Source organism: Python bivittatus, unplaced genomic scaffold, assembly GCF_059951505.1.
Source record: "Python bivittatus isolate LINGU-HERP-01145 unplaced genomic scaffold, Pbiv_v1 ctg000020_np1212, whole genome shotgun sequence".
NCBI lineage: Eukaryota > Metazoa > Chordata > Lepidosauria > Squamata > Pythonidae > Python > Python bivittatus.
Window position 1 is genome coordinate 119526625 of NW_028277030.1, and position 24227 is coordinate 119550851.

The 24227-nt window shown below is 39.6% G+C and overlaps 1 protein-coding gene across 5 annotated transcripts in view; it reads left to right on the forward strand.

Moving 5' to 3' along the window:
- Window positions 1-3562: 3562 nt before the first annotated feature.
- The window catches only part of RHOQ (ras homolog family member Q), a 34837-nt gene continuing 14172 nt past the window's right edge, over window positions 3563-24227 (forward strand). The window contains exons 1-2 of one of the 5 annotated variants that reach the window (XM_088147853.1): window positions 3563-4656; window positions 5699-5757. In XM_088147853.1, the coding sequence (XP_088003979.1) occupies window positions 4506-4656; window positions 5699-5757 (210 nt within the window). In that variant the 5' untranslated portion in view covers window positions 3563-4505. The remainder of the gene's footprint in view (window positions 4657-5698; window positions 5758-24227) is intronic. The other 4 variants (XM_088147873.1, XM_007436503.3, XM_015889504.3 and 1 more) reach the window with 4 other exon arrangements.

The following is a 24227-nucleotide window of genomic DNA, read 5'->3' on the forward strand; positions in this document are numbered from 1 at the left end:
CATTCTGACAAATCTGTCACATTCTAGTAATATTTCTGCTGAAAAGCATCTGATCTGCAAAGTTGAGTGACCTCCCCAGGGTGACTTGCTTGGTACATACATATCATACATATACATACATATCATCACACTATTACCTATCAGGGTAAGGAACATTATGCAAAGGGCAAAAAAAAAAAAAAAGAACCCCCCCCCCCAGTAACCAAGGGAATTAAAGGCATGAGATAATAAAAAGAAAAGGAAACACCATCAAAACTATTTACTCCAACATCATATTATATTATAACATCATATAAAAACTATTTACTCTATATCTCATCATACTTTTCTATCCTTGTAAGCCATCCTTGCTTCCACTGCATCCATACAGTGATTCATACATTGCCTGTGTATGTTAAACCCCTTTCTCTTTCTGAGGATGTCATCAATTCTGTCCAGCTACAACTTTCTCTGTCTTCCTATTCTTGATTTATTCACTCTTCCTTCATATATTTTTTGCAGTTTGATTCTCATTCATTCTCTCTACATAACCAAACCACTGTTTTGTACTGGTTACTCTTATATGCAGTCCACATTCATTCAGCACCCATTCCTTCTTGACCATATTTCTTCTTTTAACACACTCTTCTTAAGTACCCTATTTCCACTGCATCCAATTTACTTTTATGGTCCTCCTGACATACTCACCTCTCCCTTCCATATATGAAGTGGTGAGAGACACCCTCTTATCTACAGTTATTTTTGCTTCTTACAGCAAATATCTGTTCCTTACAATAGCCCACATACTATCCACTACATTTCTACTAGCGTTGCACATCTTAAAATTTCTCCATTTCCCCATCCTTAGTAAACATTCCACCAAGGCACAAAAATACACCTACTTGCTCTAATTTTTCATCATTTATGCATAACTTGCAACAAATCACCCCATCTTCCCTGTCAAACACAACTACCTTGGTCTTTGATACATTAATTTTCAGATCCATACTCTTCACTGCATCATACAATCTAACATGCTGTAAACCATTAAGGTTTTCCACCAACCACACAGCACCTGCACACAAGAACATGTATATCCTCAGTCAACACACCACCAGCATTCCTTACCCACACATCCATGCCTTACTCCCTGCTCAGTATCGAAAGATTTGTTAAGCATTCCATTTACTTCATGCATGCTTCACTTCCATCATATGGTGCTTTTATTGCATTCAGCAACCAATTTTCAGCTCCATATTTATGTAAAATATTCTGTTTTACTGGAGTTTCAGTGCCAGTTCTCTTATTTTCCCTAGCTTTTAAATCTTTTAACTCTTTTGCACCTGTTAATTTTTTAGTGGCATTTTGTTGTGTCCTGTACTTCTGTTTCATTATTATTTAAGCGCTGCTGTAATTTTTGGCATTGCAAGATATACAACAGTTTAGTCAACAAACTTCAATTCTCCACTATGCAAAGTGCATAGTGCCCCATGAGCTTGCTCATAACACTGTTATGAGTTTGGTCGTCTTCATTACTGTGAAACAGCCTATCGCTAGGCAACTAATGGATGGTCAGGGATTAAACAAAGAATATTAATGTTCTTTAATGGCTTGAAAACTCTTTCCCATGCCTGTGGGGTGGGAAATGACACTGTTGGGTTAACAAGAGGGGCAGGAAAGAGATAATTTTAGAAAGTCTAAATGTGGACAAAGAGAGTTTTGAGATGAAGTTAGTTAAAAGTGGAGCCATGTTTTTTGTTGTACTGTAATTCTTTTTCAGGAATCTAAAGCAAGATATGTTGTTATACTGCTTCTTTTTTGGAATTTGTTTGCTTCCATGAGAACATAAGAAGAGTTCTGCCACTAGTTAGTCCAAATTTCCTGCTTTCTGATAAAACAGCAAAGAGCGAGTGCTCACAATGATGCCATCCCTGGAACCATGCTTTAGTGAATGCCACTATTCTCAATTTTCTTCAAGGAGTTGAAATGAGGGACTTATGGACTGGCACTTAACAGGAGGTTAGCAATGTTATTCCTGTATGTTAGATTTAGTCACTGCCCTGTCTGATGTCATCAACAGTCAGAAAAAATGGCCAGAGACCTCTTCCATTTCCATATGCGCACCCAGGGACAATGTTCTTAATTCACCATGTTACTAGCCAAGAATCTGGGCCTGTTGAACCAATCCATGGATTGCATCATGAGAACATGTTTACAATCAATTTATTTTTATTTTGGAATGTACTACAGGTGAGTGTTGCTAATGCAGGGTAGATGCAGAAAGCTGACAATGGTTTAGTGAATGTGGTTAGATAAGGGCTTGAGATGATTTTCCTAATCTTAGCAACGTCCAGATGCGAGAACTTTAACTCCCAGAACTCTCTGCAGTGGCCATGCTGGGTGGGAGATTCTGGGAGCTGAAGTCAACATATTTGGAAGTTGCCAAGGTTAGGAAACACTAGACTAAAGACACATGTTCATATCTCCTTCTTAGCCATGAAGGTGACAAGGTGATGCTAGGCCAATCATTTTATAGTCTGATTGTTGGGAGATTCCTGATATAAAGATTGGGTCTATCTTAAATTTTTTAAAAATTGGTGGGCTGAATGATGAAACTGGATCTTAGAGATTTTGACCAGAACAGCCTTTCCCAACCTGAGGGCTCCCAGATGTGTTACCTTGTGTTACCACTGTCTTGTGGTAATGATTCTACCCATTCTGTCAGGCCATCTAGAGAGGACCTGCTTAGGATCTCAATCCCACATAAGGTGAGAGGATGTGAGAAAGAAGGGCAAGGCTTTTCAATAGTGGCCCCTACACTATGGAATACACTGACTCCAGATATATGCTTGGCCCCCTCACTTCTGGCTGTCAGAAAACTTTTTAAAAAAAACTTTTCTTTTTAAGCAGTCTTTTGGCAACTTTTAATCTCTAGAGAGTATGGGGGGGGTGACCATCTGCATTTATTTTAGTCTGTGTTATTTATTGTTTTGAATTATTCTCTGGGGAGATTGCTATTTAAAATTCTTCTGTTCACTGCCTAGAGTTGTTTGAGGGGGCAGTGTAAAATTATTAATAAATAAATTGAGGGACTATACCTATAAATTGATGTCTTAGATTACTATTCTCACTCTCTCTCCCCACCCCCCACCAGCTACCCTAGATGGTATCACTTTGGAGGACAGCTGCATTAGATTTTCTGCTTAGCAATAAAGGTTCCTAAGTGACCTATCTCACAGCCTGATTTTATCACACAGTGCTGTTATGAAAATAAATATGTTCGAGTTGGCATAAAATATGAAAAGTTAGTGTACAAAAATAGAACAACTTTGCTAACATCAATTCCATTTTGCTGATACTGCTATCTAAAGAATTTTAAACTGACATTGATATTTTCCTGATCATATCGTTTAAAACTCAGTGTTCAATTTTTAAAAAGCGCTTCCAAATACATATAATTTTATATAACCCCCCTCTGCACCTAACCAATAGGAGGAAAGAATCGTAGCAGCAATTCGTCACTCACAATCAAGAATGATTTCGAAAACATTTTACCAATAGAAAGTGCAAAAAATAATACTGTGCCTCTGGGGATGGAGCGGGGGCGGGGCCTGGATCATATTCAATTATTAGTATATCTTGATTATTTACATCATCGCTCAAGCCAGGGAGGCACTTTGCAAAAGCCGTGGACGTTTCTCGGCGCTGCAGGCTCTTTGGAGAGGAGCCCTCAGCTGTTCTGTAGCTACAGTATTTGGCATCGCTCCTCCTTTCTCCTCTCAAGCGAGCCGGAGGTGGTGGGGCTGCCTCGTTATTTTTCTGCTTTCTGCGCGTTTGGGAAAGTGGTGCCTGGAGCCGGGGGGGGGAGGGGAGAGGAGGGGGGAGGGATCTGAAGGAAAGTACTGTAAAGCGGGGTCCCACTCCCACCCTCGCTTTGGAAGGAAGTCTGGGCCTTCCTCTCTTCCTCCTCCCCTCGGAGAGCGACGGACGGAGGGAAGGGGGGGGAGGGTTTACCCGGCACACGCGAAGCAGTTTGGATTCTAAGAGGAGGGGGAAGAAGAGGAGGAGGAGGAGGAGGAGCTGGACGAAAGTGGTGCCCGTCTCGGTGCGGGTTTGGCTGCTCTAAGTTCCTCTTCCAGGCGCGCTGCTGCTGCTGGTCTTATGAAAGACTGTGTCATCGCGCCTCACTGGGGCGAGAGCAGGGGAGGAAAATCCCTGCCAGCCAAATTTGGCGGAGGAGGAGGAGGAGGAGGAGGACTTCGACCACGGCGAGGGACAGAAGAAATGCCATCTTCAGTGATTTGTGGCGCCTGCTGAAACAGGCGACCCAGCCAAGCCCGGCTGCCAGGCGCAGTCTAAAGCTACACAACTCCGGACTGGCTGAGCTCGAAATGCCACCCAAGGCGCGTCGCCTTTCCCGGCTCGGCGCGTAAACGGCCCCAGTCCTCGCTCCCCCTCCCCCCGGCCGCCTTTTCCCGCTTGGCTCTCCCTCTCTCTAAAATGACGATCGGCTCGGAAACCTCATCATGGCCAACGGGACGGGGGCGGCGGCGACAGTCATGCTGAAGTGCGTGGTGATCGGCGACGGAGCGGTGGGCAAAACTTGCCTGCTCATGAGCTATGCCAACGACGCGTTCCCGGAGGAGTACGTGCCCACAGTCTTTGACCATTACGCAGGTAAGGGGGACGAACAAACGTGTTTCGTTTGCAAGTGCTGAGTAAGTGTCTCACTACCACCTTTCCTCGTAGCCCCCTCCCCCCTATTGCCTCTCCCCGGCCGTCTTGCTCGCTCCCGCCCCTTAGCAGGAAAAGCAGCAAAGCAGGAACTTCAGCAAAAACTTTGCTCCCCCCAGCTTCGCGTCTTCCTCTCTCCCCCTCTTCCTCATTTCTCTCGATCTGCCGCCCTTCAGCGAAAACCCGGGTCAGCCTTCCCCAACTGGGAGCCTTCCAGATGTGTAGCCCTCTCAATCGAGTTTGAGCATATCTGGGGGGCAGCGAGTTAGGGAAAGTCAAGCTGGAATGTGTAATGGTTTGAATCGTCTTTTGCTACCGGGACACTTTGTGGCAGTTCCCTCAAAATGGTTTATTTACGGCGTCCCCCCTCAAACCCTCTCCCCATCTTGGAGGGCTTCCTTCTCTCTGCATTATGTTTGACGTGTTAGTTACGGCAGGTGGGACAAGTGATGGGATCTTTCAACTGTACTCAAGTTTGTTGTGAACCAGAAATATCCCGCCCCTCCCCAGTGACAAACCACCTGGAAGAGAGAGCAAAGTGGTAAATGTTATTACGAAAGCAGAAAAGATCTTTAGCCATGGTAAGATGGACTTTGCCATATTGTGACAAAAATCTTTATGAACTTGAGGGAAAATGTTTCTTTAGGACCCCCCACCCCCACCCCTTTGCAATCAGTTGGAGTAGTTTGACCCTGTTGTGAGCCATGCTTGTTAATGGGTGCCAAGAAACACATGTACTCGGGGCATCTTTTCTGGACTATGTTGTGACATTGAAAAAGCGTTTTTGTTCTCTTTCCTGCCATCAGAGAAGCTAGTAGTGTTTGTATAGTTTTATATTTTCAATGCTTGATTCCCCCCCCCCACTCATTTGCCACTGAACCATGGTGAATGATTGAAATTGCTCCTTTGCTTCTCCTCTTCTAGAGAGAAGAGACCATATGTGCCAGTCCCCCTTCCCCACTTCATTCTCTCTTTCTTTTTCCAGTCAGTGTGACAGTTGGGGGCAAGCAATATCTTCTCGGTCTATATGACACTGCCGGACAGGTAAGTACCTTTCTGATCAAGTAGAGCCAGACAAGGATTGTGTTGAAGAAAAAAAAATAAGTTCAGCTTAGAGTGTGTTCTAAACCTTTAGTTGTTTTTATGCTCACTTGCACATGTTGAATTATTCAAGATTCTGTTTGTTGAGAAATCTCACTACAGCAGCTTGTACTAATCGCCTCATTTGCTGTCTTGCTACAGCTTTCAGAATGAACCTGCTTCCCCTTGTTTTCCCTGCACAGCTCCAATTAAAAGACATTGCAAACAGCTCTGTTAATGTGATGGTCCAACTCTGGCCTTACAGTGAAAACTAACAGTTTGCACTGTACATTTTTGGTTCCCAATGCCTGGGCTGACTTTTGAGTTGCCTGTTGGTTCTCATTGGTGAATGGGCAACCAGAACTGCTTCTCTGATTGGTGAATAATGGCATCATCTACTATGGTAGGAAGGCATCTTGTCTCTTTCTTGTAGACCACTGCTTTCTGTCCTGAAAGAAGTCCTTTAAACTAAAACGTTTGCAAGGAATGACTGAATAATTTGGGAGTACAGGAGACTAGGGAAGGATGTCTCTCTCCCCCTTGCTGGGATGCATCTACTTGGAGGCAAGGGGAGCAAAATAAATAAATCCCAACTACAGCTTTTTCATCCAGAGCTCCTGGAATGACTGGTGAATTGCCATTGATTCTTGCAGTTTGACTTCCTTTTACATTATAATGCTATGGGCCCCTAAGTGATATCCTCTCAGTAAATTAATCTAGTATTGTGCCATAATGCTTTAAATGAAGACATTCATAGTTATGATGCTACTAGGATCAAAAAAGATTTAGCCAAAATGTACTTGAAAGCTGGTTATGCAGTCCATGACTCACTTCCTTAATAATTGCACATCTGAGTAGCATCAAATACAACTCATAAAAAGAATTCTGCCTCATCATATTCAGAATCTGTCTTAATCTGCCTTTTCTAATCTGGGTGGGTCAAGTGCATTTCTGTTAGATCCCCAACTTCCATAATTCCTCAGCCAGCCTAGCTGTATGAATGTTGAAGTCCCAACACTTTGGAAAAGCACCACCTTTGAAAGGGCTAATAGAAACCTTTACCTTATGTCCCACAGTGGCCAGTCAATAGCAGGATTTAAGTATTTAGTCCTCTTCACTCATATTTCACTCATAGATTGGTACTAAGAGGCAAGCTGCTTCTAGTTCAATGTCAAGTAAACATTGAGAAACATACTCCTTTTTAAAGCCATTTAAGTTAGGGCCATCATCATCTCCTGAAGTGCAGGCTTATGTGCTGTGTGCAAATTAATTCATTGGACTTTCTGTAAATAGTTTGAGAACGTTTGAATACACAGAATCAGGCCTGTAATCAGAATTTTTATGCTGGCAGCAGGACTTCAAAGATTTATATGAGGGTCTAATACATGAATTGCGACAATATATGGTTTGGGTAATAAGATGTTATTCTTAAAGACAAAAAGAATCAAAATATAACATATATAGAACTGGGCATTTGGCTAGTAGCTCAGTAGCAATGAAAATATTAATAGGGTAATTTAATCTGTTATTTAAAGTTCTTTAGCACATGTTACAATCATACTGTCAACCTTTCTCTAGAGCAGTTCTTACTGCAAATGCTTTGTTTTAACAGCCAAAGCATTAATTAAACATCTAAAAAAATAGCAGGGCCTTTGGGAAAATTGCAAGAACCCAGTCATTAATTAGAAAGTCCATTAGAATTATATCAAACCTTTCAGATTCCCTCCTTTTTTACAAGAATGGCAGCAGAGTCTTATTAATCCACATAAAACATCCCAAATGACAATTAGAGATTTGCAGTGCTGGATTTGTATTTGTTTTTGATGCTCTTAGGGACCTAGTGGCTCAAGAAAGCAATACCACACAATAGTGGAATATCTATCTGAAATGCTTATAGCTGCAATAGCTATTGATTTAGGATTTCATGTTGGGTAGCTGGCATACTTGGTAGCAGGCATAAAAAACAAAGACTCCTGTGGCATCTTAAAAATGAAGACTTTTATTGTGATATATCTCAGCAGGTGGGAGCACCTGGCTGATCTTCTCTGGGTTCTGAAACTAAGCAGGTTTGGATCTGGTTAATACTTTAATGGGAGAATACAAAGAATTTTAAGGCTGTAAGCATACTGGGAAATAAAAACAAAGAACATCCTGGAAGAAGGCAATGTATTTTTGCCAAGAAAATTCCTCTGACATGTCCATGTAGAGACAAGGAATTAAGCTTGACTGGAGGACATCTTTATTTTACTTTGTCATTATGGCGTATAATGAGGGGGGAAAGTTAATGCTATAATAAATCTCTTAGTCTTAAAGATGCTGCAAGTTTTGTTTTGCTGCAGTGACTAACTTTCAGGCTGAGAATCACCAGGTAAAAAGAATTTGAATAATAATCAGACAATATTTGGGGGTTTTTTTTGTTTTTTTTTTTCCATCCTATAAACATCACATAACCAACGGACACAAGACAGGCTAACAAATTCTAATAAGATCTGTAGAATGCAATAAAATAAAAATTATATATTAAATGTGATAAATGTCTCCAAAGGGCTGAAAAAATAAACCCAGCTGGGTGATAGATTATTCTAAGTTTTACTTTTAAAATCTAGACTGAAATAGTCCTACAAAGTAGGTATTTGGTAGACTCTGTACAGTTGAGACGTTCCACAGTTGGAAGGCTACCACTGAAAAAGCCTGTTTATGAGAAGCTATAACCCCAATTCTAGTAGTTGATTAGCCACGTATGTAAAGAGGCAGTCCTTCTGATACGGTAGCCCAAAGCTATGAAGGATTTTGAAAGTCAAAATCACAGGTGCTGCTAGCCAGAGCATTACCAACACTGATAAATCAATCATCTTATTCAATGTTGTGTCATAAACTGTAAAGGTTTTTTGGTCGGTGTTTGAGGATGTAATATTTGGAGATGTGTGAAGTAATATAGATGGATATCCCACTGGGCAGTCCTCTTCAGCATCATGTCCTCTGGATGTATTGGGACAATTCCCAGGTAGCATGGCCAATAGCCATGTTGTAGCATTCTGTATAGTACTTTATCTTTGTGGTCCAAGTCTTTGAATTCTGAAGCAGTTACCACATACCTGTAAAATAAATCAGACTAATTAATTCTGCATTACAGATGGGAACAGGCAGAGATCTAAACTTGAGAAAATATTGCTTGTATAATACACCCCCACAGAACCCAGGGCAGAAAGATGAACCAGAGAATTATGAACCATTTCACCACTAAGCCAGAGCCAATTTTATAATTTCCCTTTTATGTTTTATTAATACATGAGAGGTGTAAAAGAAATATTTTGAAGATTTGGGAGGATAAACTGATGAGTACTTACATATTTATAGCATATCCTAAGGTCCTAGGAGTTGCATGTATAATAACAGATAATTTGACATGAATAATTCTGCTACTAAGGAAAGTATATTGTAAGTTTAAAAGCTTGAAATTAGTTGTCTTGCAAAAGAAAGGAAATCTAAACCACTGAGGTCAAACAGTCTGATCTGTAAAATCACAAGTCAGTCTTTTGATGACCAAGGCTTCCTGTACATTCTAGACTGCAGCTCAGAAGCTCTCAGCCACTGATTTGTCATAAGGTTTTATTGGCTTGAGGCCAGATGATGTTTTCATAGCCTCCTTGTGGACCTCTTACCAATTCTGCTTGTTTTCATGACAAAACTAGGGATTTTTCAGTAACAACCCATGTAGTGGGGAAATAGAAATATTTGTACTTAACTGCATGCCTTGGGGAAGTAGTTGTTCCCCTTCAGGTATCACATCAGACTTCATCAGACCTTCTGCTAATGCTACCCTGTGACCTGTACGTAGGCTAAACTTCCCAACCTGATGACCTCTGGATGCCATAGACTACAAATTGAGGAAGGCTGTAAGCAGAAGGATTCATAATATGTTGAGTATGCTGTTATTCTTACTGCAAGACAGTCAAGACAGAGAAACCTTGTTAATACTTAAGTGTCAGGTTCAGCCCAAAGAACTCCATGAGACAGTACAAATACAGTTCTGTTGCGTTTATTAGCTTCCACCTCAAGACAGAAATCTCTCCAGACTGAACCTAAGTTCCCAAACCAGCAAGCCACAACACCGTGAATTCCTTAGGGTGGTGCCAATCTCATCTTCTTAAACTTCCCACGCTCCTTTTGAGGGCTAGGGAAACGCTTATCTCCCTGAGCGTGGCCTTCATAACACCATTCCATCACATTAAGATAGAAACTTGGAACTTATAGCCCTTCAGTAATTCATAAATACTTGTTGTGTTGACATAAGTGTGCATGCATGAACTAGAACAGTTTGTGAGGCAGATGCATGTATCACAGCAAACCATAATGTAATTTATTTGATTTTGGTTTAATGCAGTTTAGAATACTGCAAATGTTGCAGAACTACAACCCCAGCATCTCTCACCATTGGCCACACTAACTTGGGATGTTGGGAATTGTAGTTTAGCAATCTCTGGATGGCCACAGATTTCTTTCATCAGTGCTTTAAGCTGAAATGTGTATCTGGTCTTATCTATGGTAAATTAAATTTATTATCTGATGTTTAAATTAGGATTCTGTAGAATATATGCCCTTTCTAATTTTCAGATAAAAACAATGTTTTTAAGAGAGTAAATTCTCCTTCTCCCTTCAAATCCTTAATATGTAAACATTCACATTGTTGAAGTTTTCTGCCCTTGCTGCTGTTTCTGTGTCATCTTCCCTAAGAATATATCTCTTTCTGCTTCTCATCCGTTGGATATCATGAATGTCATGGTGAAGTAATGTTTTGTAGATAATTGCTTATGCCTGCATGGTGACATCACTGAAGGTCAACAGGACCGGCTGAGGCTGAGGATACTGTTTCCCGGACTGTTCACGTGGGAAGCTTAACCAATGAGGGGTCGTATAATGAGCCCCATCATGCTGTTGAAAGTAAACAAAATCTATTCAGGGTAACTCTTCTTGAATAACTGTACACTTTGAATTTCTTGTGTGGGAATCTCTGTAGAACAATGCTTTCTATTCTTTTTTTGATGCTGAGAAATATTTTGTAGTTTTCCATTTTTTACAGTCTGACAGTGGAATGTGGCAATTGAGTATGTTCATTCTTCTTTGGAATGTTCTCCTCCTCCAACCTCATTTTTAGGAGTTCTCTTTGTTATGTCTTTTGGTAGTTTTGCAGTTGGGTTCCCCCCAACTTTTGCCCTATGAATGGAAGGTACTGTTTCAGCTGTTTAAGAATCATAATTCAGAGGATGCATGTCTCAAGTGACGTTTATTTGCTTCTTAATTCTGATTTTATATATTGATGCAATGGGACTGCCCCTTCTTTTCCACCTTGCTGCATCCACTCACATCCCATAGATTTCTTTAGAGGATTCCATAGTTCTTTAGAGTGGATTTAGAGAAGGCCCTGAAGAAGAGAGGTGAAATCTATTCCACTACCAGATGATGCTCTCATCTGCAGATGAACTCTACAGAATAAAACTCTTCCACTGCTACTTTAAGAGCATGAAGCACATTATGGGTGTCTTAGCTGGGTGTCTTAGCTGACACTAATTTGCAATCTTCATTAAATTCATTAAATGTAAAAGTAGAAATGCCTTAGTTATATTGAAAGAATAGTGTGTGTTTGTGTGTGTTGTGTTTGTATATGTGAGCACCCACATATGCACACGCACATCCAAAATCAACAGCAAACTATTGTACTCTACACTTACTTTGTAAGTGCCCCAGATATCCTAATTTTTTAGGTTGAAGAAAACTGGAAAAGAATATGAAGCTGAAACTATTAACGTTGTAGTAAATAAGATGAACCTTTGATTATTTGAATGTTGAAACAACTTCCACCAGCAGCATTATCCAGTAGAAACCGTTTAAAAATAATGTCATAAGGGGACAGCCAAATGACTGCAGATTCTGAAAGAACCTACCTTGTTTTTGTTTTTTTTAATCAACTCTCTTAAAAAATGTCTGTCTAGCTTTAGAAGAATTGGTTTTGAGTAAGGAGTGTGATTTCTCAATTCTGTAGAATTATTTCTTGCATAGTTACTACAAACCAATTTTAAGGAATAAAAGTTTTACTAAAACAATTACTTAGGACATTGTCTTTAGGATATCACTCTATATTCTGAAAGAAGAGGAATCTTCTACTGGAATAGAATTGAATCGGGATTCAAGGGTGGGTAGGTGGGAAGATAAAAACCTGTAATCTCCCAAATAGGTTTTCTCTTAGGTCTTAACATTTTTCTGAGGCTGTTTTGTTTTGTTTTTAGTTTTTAATGAAATCAAATAAGGGCTTGGTTTATATTCTTATCAGTGCATAGTACTACGTTTACCTGCTTTCAGCTTTGCTCAGTCTGTGCATCTGCAGTACGTTCTATTTAGTTTGAATGCTTTAGGATCTGCTTGCAGAAGATTTTTAAAGCAAGCAAATGAAATCATGTATCTCACACTTTATTTGCTTTATAAGTGTTATTGTAGCATCAGTTCAGAAGATGTTATGAAAAGATGTAAGAATAAAAATCCACACCACCGACTAGCTTTTTGTCCAGAGTTTCGGATGTAGCAGTTTTAGGTTGTGAATGAAATGGGAGTAGGTGGATAAATATGCACGTGTACACACATGTACACACAAAAGTTCATTTTGTTGCTAGCTCAGCCACCTTACTGGTTGAAATATTCAAGGCTCTGTGGAGCAGAAAATAGCCAGTGCACTTGCTGGTCAAAGAATCCTTATTTCATTCTGCAGCTGTAGTGACTAGCTCCTATTTCTAGGAAGTGGGTGGGAAATGCCACTCTTTAGCGAACATAGCATTCGACCATCAGTTCCTAGCAGAGGCAGTTTTTCCTTTCTATTACCAAAATAGAGTAGCATCAAGGATGTTTTTTAGCTTTCCTTAATTGTGTGGATGAAACCTGTAACTATATTTGGGGGTGGTAGAAGAAAATTAAAAGGCCGCAGTGGTCCAGAAGAAAAAACTTCAAAAACTATAGTTGGGTATTACTTTTATTGGGACCAACCAATATGCCAGAAACTAATGAACAGACTGGTTCTCCAGAGTTCTTCAGCAGCCTAGTTGATACTTAACAACAGCAGAGAGAAGGGAGGAAGAGACAGGGAGGAAGATAAAAATGTACAAGGATTTGGCCAGATGTTGTGGTTGTGAGATCTATATTTTAGATAATGTCTCAAGATTCAGATTGCAGACTGAATGGTTGAACTGATGCATTTCCAGGTTATATCCAGGTTTTTGGAAGTGTTTGCAGATAAGCTCTTATTGTGCAATTACCATATCATGTTCCCAAAGCTTTAGAAATTTGGGTATGATCGGCTTCCATTTGTCAGTCTTATATGCTTTCTCACTCCTTCCTTCCTTGTTGCTTTTTGGAGAAAAATCTGTTAAAGAGGAAAATAGAATAACTGTTGAATATATTTTGAGTGCTTGTGTGTTAGAAGACCTTCCATTTAAAAATGCACTGGAACCAGGAATTAGTCATTAACACACTACTGCTCTTACTATTTTCATAAATAGTTTACATTAATTTGAAAAACACTTTCTTGATAAGCTGTGAAGTCAGAATTGCTTAAAAGAGCTGTCAGAAATCAGTGGAAAACATGGCATTTTGAAGAAACACACCACTGGATAGGCTGATTAGAGTATAGATTGTATGTTCCATTACAGAGGCATCAACACATTGATAAGATATAGCACTTGTGTGATTTGCTGTGGGAAATTTTAGTCTCAGAAAAGGAAAATCAAGTGACCAAGAAGGAAGTTTTATACAATGGAAAAGATCAATCAGAAACTATTTGGTGAATTGGAGGATGCAATAACTGAATAATTAGTCAGCTCTGGCTACCCAATTAAGTCTCTAAAACCATTTGCAAGGGGTTGAATATAAGCTACTGTACTTCTACAAGGCTCTAGCTCAGATACGCATGTTCAATACGCAGACCATAGAAGTGAGTTTAGAGAACTGCATATTCATAGGAAATAAATTACTTACATGACCACAGTCTCCATGAGCTGAGTAACTTATGAAGAGGGTTGTTCAGAGGCACAAACCATGGCTCAATTTGTCAAATACTACTAGTACAAACCAGACTTTGGTGTGGTATCTGAATCAATTTTTTCTCAGATGATTAGAGACCAGGCCTGAATATTATAGAGGGGAAAGGGACACATTGCTAAATTAAAAATAATTGTGGGCCGCAAAGGAATAGTTGTTTGGTGGCTAGTGGAGTGGCAACAGAGATGGAGTTGGCGGTGTCAGTGAGGCATTGGAGGTGCCCAGCAGCATGTTTTTCGAGGTGGCAATTCCTTCCTGGCAGCAGTGATATTTGGCAGCAGTGAATTTAGAGAATGCCAGCAGGCCGCCCGGGGGATGCGGTGGCGCAGCGGCTTAATGATGCTGAAAGTTGCCGGCCAGAAATGGTCGACGCTTCAGCGGTTCGAGTCCAGCCTTCGCGTTAAACAGGGTGAGCTCCTGTTTCCTCCCCAGTTCCTGTCAACCCAACAGGTCGAAAACTCACGTGAGTAGATAAATGGGTACTCTCACTCCGGTGGGAGGAAAAATGCTGGCGGCGCCTTGCAAAAAGGAGTTGGGAGCAGTTGCCGGTAAGCGCGAAAAACCGCGCGCGCCCGAAAAAGGGTGCGAAGCAATGGAAACCCCGCCTCCTGCGCTCGCCAGCTGGGCTCTGCTCTAGGAAGGAGGCTCTGGCAAACCACTTCTGAAAAACAATTGCCTTGAAAACTGCAAAAGGACTCGTCCAAAAAGCAGTCACTGCAGAGTCCGTAACGACTGAGCGCAGACAAAAAAAAAAAGGCCGCCCGAAGCTCTTCACAGGCTGCATGTTGTGTGGGCCTGCTAGAGAGTGATGTTTTTATGCCTTGCTTACTCGATGGTTCTCAGAAGAAAAATAAATTACCCAAAATAATTAAAAAGTAGAAAAATCTTCTGTTAACTTGCATAATTCAGCTTTCCTTGTCAGAAATTGTTTAATGTAGGCATGTTGTGCATGTTCTTGTATGTGTATATGTTGAGATTATTACAGAGCCTATTTTTCTTCTTTTTTAGACTTGCCATAGTCTCCAACTATGGCTTTATTGAGTAGCAGCTTTAAAAATTTTACATTCATTGTGTTTTATCTGTAGAAGATTATATACTTTTCGTTCCCAAAGAGAAGAAAGCAATCCATGCTCTAGCCTTTTCTTAGCACCATCAAAAAAGCAACTTTAAAACACTCAACTTCAGAAAATGATAAAAAGAGAGGAGTTGGCTGAATCATCTTCTGGAAGATTTTGCAGGCCCTCATTAGCAAGCTGTGTTGCGGAAAGAGATTATAATGTGGATCCAGAACTGGGACTGTACCCTCTCAAGACGGCAACCTTGAGTATAGAGGAGTGCTTCCATATACCCTTTTTAGCTGCACTAATGGCTACCCTTCAACACATGCAGGCTGGCTTTTTTCAGCAGCTCTGACCGATCGCTATTTTTGGTTCCACTTCTAAAAACAGATGGTTCTGATTGAGAACTTTTGCTCTAACAATGCCTTGCCATAAGCAACAGATGGTTGGCAGTGGAGCAGTTACAAAATCTAGAGATGTTTCTCCAGAGCCTGCAATCTTGTGTAATATTTAATAAGATTTGCCCAACCCAACTTCTTGATCCTTTGTCTTTTTGAAGATATCACCATGTTATGAAATACACATTTAGAAGTTTGAAAGAAACCGGAGGGGAAAAGAGAGATTTTTATTATTTGGTGTGGGTTGGAAAGGGATGAGAGCAGGGTTGTAACAGTTCATTCTAACATTTTAGGCAGGTTTCTAATTTTACCACCACCCACCCTTTTCAGAGAATATGACCAACCAACCATTCTGTACTGACTCATGTAATGATCACTCTGTTGACTGATTGGTAGAATCTGGAATATTAAAAAAGGAACAGATCTTCTCTGGGCTGTTTCTTCTTTGTTCTGTTGACATGTTGGATAATTAGGCATATGTCAAGACCCTCCCTCTCCAGGGAAGCCACTGTCAACCCCTAGACTCCCCTAGCTATACATGCCTTCCGTCCTGTTGATTTCGCCTGTTCTCTCTTCTAAGTAGGCAAGTAGTACCAGCAGTGAGAAGGTTGACTGAAGGTATTTTGTTGAGTCCGTCCTGTCCGAACCTGAAACTAACATAATCTCTGTGTTTTCTGTTCCTTATATTTTGTCTTTCCTGAAACATATTTTAGGGCGTCTATAACTGTATCTCATGCTGCAGAAATTCTGGAAATTATAGTTCCAGTGCATCTGGAAGTTGCGAAATTGGGAAAAAAAGTAGTTTAAGAAATGTTATTCAGACCGTTTCATAATCACCCTAATTACTAAGAAACTGTTCACACAAACATATCCAGTAAAAATTATGACAAAACAATACTGTAATACAGAATAAGAGCAAAAAAATCAAGAAAAGAAAGAAGAGAAATTGGAATTCCAGAATTGGTGGCTAATCAATGTAGTGTATTCTTAAGATCCTTCAGTCTGGTTGCTTTTTTCTCCATTAACCAACATAGTGCATTTGTATTTTTCTAGTGTACACAGGGACTCTTAAAACACCTCAGAAAAAGGATGTGTGTATGTGTGTGTGTGTATGAATGCATGCATCCATCCATCCATCCATCCATCCATCCATCCACCTATCTATCCAAATATTAAGAATTTATTTATTTTTTCTGTGTTTTATCATCATCCTTCTTCCATGTCAGAATGGAAGAAGGACCCAAAGAAAATGAAAAAAAGAAAGAAAATGGAATTCATATTAATCACCAGTCAGATTCAATCAGGAATAATTCAGTTAGAGCTTTGAATGTTTGCAGAATAAAGGAACTATTTACCACTGTAGTAGTTGGTGATAACACAATCATCTAAGCATAGCTATAGATGACCTATAGTGACCCAAATGAACAAATAGCTTTAGCTATTTCACACTGGAATCTCCCTTTGAAAAATGTCTAATGAGAATGGAAATACAGATTTGAAGGCAATGAAAGCTGTTGGGAAACACACACATAGAGTTTTTGGGGGAGGGGTGTGCTTTCAAGTCAGTGTTGACTCCTGGTGACTCCCTGGACAAGTCCCTGCAGTTTTCTTGGCAAGGTTTTCCAGAAGTAGTTTGCCATTGCTTGCTTCCTAGGGCTGAGAGAAAGTGACTGGTCCAAGATCACCCAGCTGGCTTTGTGCCTAAGGTGGGACTAGAACTCTCAGTCTCCCAGTTTCTAGCCTTGTGCCTTAACGCCTGCACCAAACTGGCTCTATACACATATGCAGTACTTAGGACATTGGGAGATTTCTATGGCATGTATCAGTTTAACTCCAGAAACAAAATTCTAATTTAAGAATTATAAAATCCATGGAGAATTTCAGAATAATCAGATTTTGGAAGTCTCCTAGGTCAAAATCTGACTTGTTGCCCATCACTTTGAAAATGTGGCTTTTAAAACTGGCTGCAGAAACCAGTTTTATGGTGAAGCTATTAGAGCATGGAGATTAAAGGACCTCTTTTAATTGCCAAATGGTCATGAAGGTCTGGACAAACTGTCCCCCAACTCTCAGCATGAGATGTTTGCCCTTTTCTGATATTTATAGAGAAAATAATGAGTTCTGTCTGTTTTTTTTTTAAATGTCTTTGCGTAGTGGGTTTAGTGGTTATAAGATTGCTTGCACTCCTATGGTGCTGTGTGTCTTTTGTCCGAGCTGATATTTGTAGTTGCAAGACAGCCTTTAAAAGTGAATACATTAAACATTTTGATGCATATACTTAAAGGCAAAAGCATGTATAGGCTAAACAACAATTTGCTGTCCCATCCTAGGTATTTTCTGGGCTCTTTGTTACTTATTTCTCAGCAGGTGGCAGCAATTGGCTGACTATGTCTAGGAAGCTAAGCAGGGTTGGGCTTGGGTAGTATTTGGATGGGAGAATTCTAGCTATACTAGAGCTGTTAATCAGACTGGGAAGTTAAAAAAAATCCTGGAAGACAGCAATACCAAACTACTTCTATGTATTATTGTCAAGAGAACTAGATAGAACTGTACATGAAGTGGCCAGAAGTCAAATACAACTTGAAGGAGATTTAACTGAGGTTTTCAGATTCTCTATTGTCTGAAAGTTCAGATATCACTTGGGTACTACAGAGAGTACATTATATGATTACTAAACAGCTATCCAGTTGCCATTGGGATATAGACCCTAGGTGTTGGTATCTAAAAATTAAAAAATGAAATAAATGCTATGTTCAAATTACTTATCTCCAACATGTTTTATGCTTCCTATTCCTTTCTATGTGGAGTTTGCTGGAGGTATGTTTTCATGTGACTTCACAGACATTTTTGATTATGTACAATGTGGAGAAAGCAGGTGCAATTGCTCTGGTCCTTTCTTCTTTTCTGTTTACTAAGATGAGCACAGAAGATGGGTAGCCTGATTTCTGTTGAATTATAGCCCGCACAGGTGATTTCATGGTATATTAATAGAGTAGTATTTGTTTTACTTCTAGTTTTGTAGCTTTTTATTTTTATTATTTCTAAACAATTTGCTTTCTTGCACAAAATAAGAAGAAAAAATACCTGGAATTTATTTCACCATCACCGGACCACAGGAAGTGAAAGTGAAAGACTTCATGTGGTTCCAGGGTGGCGTGCAGTGTACTCTGCCCTTCCCGCAATTCCCCAGCCTTCTCTTTCTCCTGTACAATTTAAAAATGGTCCAGTATATTCCAGGTACATTTTCCTCAGAAGTTAAGAAGGGGGAGTGGATGAAGTATGCTGGAGCTGATATATTCCATGGGTGCTTCTCTATGGAGGGCTTCTAATTCTACTTATAAGAAGGCAGTTGAGTAGTTCATCATCTTTCTCTTATGAATTTATTTTGGAAAAACAGATGAACTAAGTATTGGGGAAATATGAGAGGGTTCCAACAGAGACATCATCATTTAGGGTTTGATATAAGTTGAATACACTGTAAAAGCTTCATTTGCAAACATCCCAGCATAGTTCTGCATATATGGTGTTGAACTTGGGTTGTACTGATTGGTCTAGAGGGATTTAGGCAATGACGTTTTTTCATATCATATGATTTTTTAAAAACTGGCAATGCTGTGGATTGAAGATGGAACTTTCTACCTCAAAACATGTGTTTCATCACGGCCCTTTGCCAGTTTAGGATTACCATACTTCCTCCACAGAATTGCTAAATTGTTCCATAGAATTGTGCTTCTAGATACACAGTGGCATTGAAAAAATTCAGTGTAAATTAGACTGCACACTGCTTTCCAGAAATGTGGCTGGTGGGACAACTGTTATCAGAGCATAGTTGAATTTTCCGGAGGAAGAGCAGGGATATAGATTGAAATTCACTGAATGGTTTGTCATAATTTCTGTAGCTTCTCTTTGGCTCTCAGTTATTGACCCTAGATTTTCTGGTTGAGGATAATTTTCTAGGGGATTACACCAGGAAGACAGTATAACCGCAGTGATAGAAATGGATGCTGGTTTACCCCGGTGAAGGTCATGCACAGACTTTCCCAACAACTTGCATGTGTCTTTTATCAGCTGAGGAATTTGGCACAGCATCTCCTGCAACCCCGTATGTTGTAGATGTTCTGCTTTTATCAGTATAGTTGATCAGCGGTCAGTGTTGGTGAGACAACATCTAGAAGGCACAGTTTTTTCATCGTTGGACTTGAGTATATTCTTGAACTACCTTGAGGGAAAGAGGTTGATATGCTCTAGCCTTACAGCTAGTATTATTACCACACTTTGCAACTGTGATTTTTTATTGGGGGGAGAAGAATGCAGTCCTAAGCAGTGGATGAAAACTGAAGACACATGGTTCCCCGTGCTGAAATAGACTTGTTATTTTATGTAATTACCTTTTGGTTCATGATAGGGTAGGTCAAAATTGATATCTACCCAATTTTGCTTCATGATAACAACGATGATTAGGCCATATAATTTTAATGACAGGTATAGAGGCCAGAAAAGTTCTGATACACTATATAGGGTTACCACCATACCTAACAAGTATGTTCTTCTCATGCACTGCTGGGACAAAGTCAGTTGTAGAATCTTCTCAGCCTCTTCCAATCACAAAGCTCTGTTTTCAGTAGGGATGTCAAAAAAATTCTGCCATGGACATATTGTTTTGAATGAAATGGCAACAGACTCTGTTGTTAAAATCTGATAACATCTGTTCTTGGCTTAACTGTGTGCTGTTGGGAAAGCTGTGTGTTTAAAAAATATAAGTTGAAGAAGTTGGGTGCAAATGCATATACTGGGCTAGTTTGTGCAAACTGTATTTAATAGGGAAACTTCATAGAAAATATAAGAGAACTTTGATACAAAAGTAGAGGTTTAAAAAAGAAAATCTGATAGATTAGGATCATGGTTTAATACATGTGGCATACATTGGGTTTGGATTGATCTGCCTATCCCTATTTTTCCCTCTTATGTGTTCTTGTTCACCAGTATCCCTTGAAACCTGTTCAGGAAACCTTTTAAAGCTGACTTTTATCCTGAAGATCCTTGCAGCCTTGCGTCTGATTTTGCTTGAAAACGGTTGGCCATTGTCTGGTGACATTTCAAAAGTGGGAAGGGCAGCTGAATATGATTTTCAGTGGTTTGGGGAATAGTGCTTGAGTTAACCCCTTGTTCATAAGAACCAGGGCCCTGCTGGACATTATCTTATGCAGCTCCTTTTTCTCTGCATATATCAGGATGCCCCTGGGAAGTTGCAAGCCGGATAAGAAAGCCTAGCCCTCTTTCACTGTTCTTCCCAACCTTCAGATGCATCCTGCCTCTAATTGTGGAGTCAGTGCATAGCCATTATTGACCGGTAACCATGGAAAACCATGTCCTCAAAGAATTTGTCCAACTCCTTTAAAGATTTAGACTGCATTTGGGGGCCCTCAGGAGGCATGGAGGTGATGGAATAGCTGGAAATTTTAGCCTTTCCACTCTCCTTTTTTTGCTTTAAAAGAACAAAATAAAATAGGTCGATTTTCTTATTTTCTCTCTCTCTCTCTCTTAGAAACATGTTTTGTTCTTTTTTGTTGTACTAAAGGAATTAAAATAATAAAAAAAAATTTAAAAACCACATTGGATTTCTGCTATTATATGATAGACCAGGAGGACCACTGGCTAGATCGTGAGCAAGCTCAGCCTCCACCTCCCAACTCCTCTTGAGGTTAAATAATGAAGCAGCAGCTATCTGTGAAGGCCAGAAGATTTTGAGCCTATCCCATAATTGTGGAATGTGATTTTGTAGAATTTAAGGAGGAAAATCTAAATGTACCCAGATTTTTAGGTGCAATAAGAGATTTGATTTTATTTTGGGTGAGCCTTGCCTGATTCCTTACAAAGCTATTTTCCCTAAGGCTCAACCCCCATTTTGGATGGGTTTGATCATTGTTCTTTTCCTTACACTGGCTCTGAATCTTAGACCTTTTTTTTGCATCGCCAACAGCCAGCTTCATTCTTGAGTATCATAATAAATTAAATGCTATTTTAAAGATTTCATTTTTTATGCCAGTTTATGTCTTGTTGGGTGTAATCTGGTAACATGCCTCAGAAGCCCTGGATTTCTTCAGATTGACTACCAATATAGTGGGCTTCAACTACCCTTGTGGTGTTGGTGGAGTTTTCATTTAATCCAAGAAAGGAAGGCATCTTCCTCCTTTTGGTCCCTTGACTGGGGGGAGGAAAATAAACTGATGGATGGGAATACCAGTGAAAAGAGTCATGGCTTGTCTTGGTTGGCGGTGCAGGTCCTGGGGTGAGAGAGCTTACAGGAAGCGATCACAGCACCTTAAAGAAACAAATATTGTTGCTTAACTATTACTTGTGTGAGGATTTTTTTTTCTCTGCTCCAAATCTCCCATTAATTAGCTTCTTTGCACATCCACCATATGTTTTGTTTTGTGAGACAAGGAGAAAGCAGTGTCTCGGTACACTTTCTGAACACTATGAACAATTGTATCTGCCACTCATGCCCCTCTTTTAGTCTCCTTTTGTCTAATTTTAGTAGCTCCTTTCCTCACAGAAGAGTGGCTCCATCGCCACAGTTATTTTGGTTGCCCTTTTCAGCATCTTTTCCAATTCTTGAATATCCTTTTAGAGATATAGTGAGTGGGGTTGTATGCAGTATTCTAAGTATAGTCTCAATAAAGATTTGAATATCCACCCTCTGATGAATAAAGTCATAATAAATGGGGCTGTAAAAAGCTTGTCCATGATCTCAGGAGAAAGTGTGCACAAAACTTATGAGATTTACTGATTTCATGAGATTTGAGGCGATTTTTGGAGAGCATCCATTTGTGGAAGATTGTATGATAGCTTTTTGCCAGAACTCCTGGATTAACCTCATATGCAGATCAATCCATTATACCTTGTGTATAACTAGGTCACTGTACCTTGGTTAAAAAAAAATTGGCGTAGTGTTCTGTGCAAATACAGACCCTGACTGATAGCAGCTCTCCAGCTCTGCAGAAGTTTTCCCAGCCCTATTTTGGGTACTGAAAGTGGGATGAATCTGTTTGCAGAATTTATGCTCTGCCATGTATTTACATCTCTCATTAAAAGGTATGCTTTTCCATGTCATGAGAGGTGCTCTATGTTTAATTGTCTAATACAGAATTCCCAACTCCCCAGCATTTTTGCCAGTGATGGTTTGTTTCTTCAATTCTAAAGACACCCTTTCAGATCAGGCACTAAAAAATGTTCACGCTTAATAGAAAACAATGCACAAAATCATTATTCAGGGGAGAGCAACACACATATAAAAACAATGCAGATACATACTGCGTTGTCTAATATAGTCTGCCATATTTTGAATGTATAACAAATCACTTTTTAAAAAGGAGTTAGATCAATGTGTGGAGAATAAGTATGTTAGCGGCTATTAACAGCTAAATCAAAATTCTGTTGAGCGGAGGCCATGTATCTGTGAGTATCAAATGAGTAAACAGGTAAGAAGTTCCTGCTGCACCTGTAAGCTCTCAGCTGTCTAATCAGAAACTGATTGCTGGCTTTGATATCTTCTTTTTTCTCATCCACTTTTGGAATGAAACCTTTTAAGGCAGTGAAAAACACACTGAATCAATCTACCTTTCAAATCACATTATAAAATAGAGAAAAAATAGTATTAGAATGAACAGTGTATAAATGTACTTCACTTATAGGTAGAAATTGCTTTGTTTGAATAGCCCACATATAAAAAAAGCACCCTGCGGGTTGAAAACTAGCATGTCGGGAAGCCTCTTTTTCTCCCTGGCATATTATTTTTTTGTATTACATAAAGATTTTGCATGACCTCCATCGAAATATGCAAATTTCGACATACTTCATGAAGTGATACAACCAGTCAATATAGTACAAGTAAACTGAGCCACTTTCAAAATGATGAAATGTGCAAGTAGAGGAGCTCTGATCTGTATCCTGTTTTATAGATGGATTGGCTTATTCTCTATAGGAGTATATCTTATGTTTAACTTTTATTTTGATAAGGCCTTAGGGCTAATCCATAAACTTTTATTTGATTTGATTTGATTTGATTTGAGTCTATCTGCTCCTGTCATTGTATTTTTTCACTGGCCGTGAACTATTCTCCAGATGGTTCCAGTAAATATCATGCCTTGAACAATAGATGAATAACTTTTATCCTCTTGTCTGTGGTAGAAGTATCCTGAGAATTCAATATAAGGCCCAAATGCTATATAAAGTCTTTGGGGGCTGACCACAGTGATTAATCTTAACTAGAGAATAAGTTATTGTCTGCAGTAGGTTTGTTAAATGGTATTCTTAGTCCATAAATTATTATTTTTAATGAGTTCAGTAATGTGTCTAAAGTTTCGGTATTTATGTTGCTAAAGTTGTTTGTATTGACTGCAATTATACCAGTTCTGTCTCTTGCATCTTTGATACACGAGTTGATAGGAAGCAGAAGGTGTGTTCTTTCAGATGCTCTACTGGTGTTCAGTAGAGCATCTGAAAGAGGAGCCCAGGCTTGTGCTTCCTGAGGTAGGGATACAGGAAATGCCTATTTGAAACATCTTGCAACTTTAACTGATGCACAATTCACAGTTCCAGAATCTGCTGCAAACCGGCATATGCCCTTAATATTGAAATCCATACTTTTTAAAATGTTGCAGTACTGTCAGTAAAAAAGAAAACTAGAAATAAGCTAAGAAACCACAAAAAAGTCCTGTATCCTTATTCAAACATCACTTAAAATTATAGTTGCATTCAACAAGTCAGTAACAAACTGGGTTTAATCTGAGGCTTGCTGCCCTAAAATAAACAACAGTTTATTCACTAAACCCATGAACGCATCACACCAAAGCAAAACTAAACAAATCGCATTATGACTTAGATTAGCATGTCT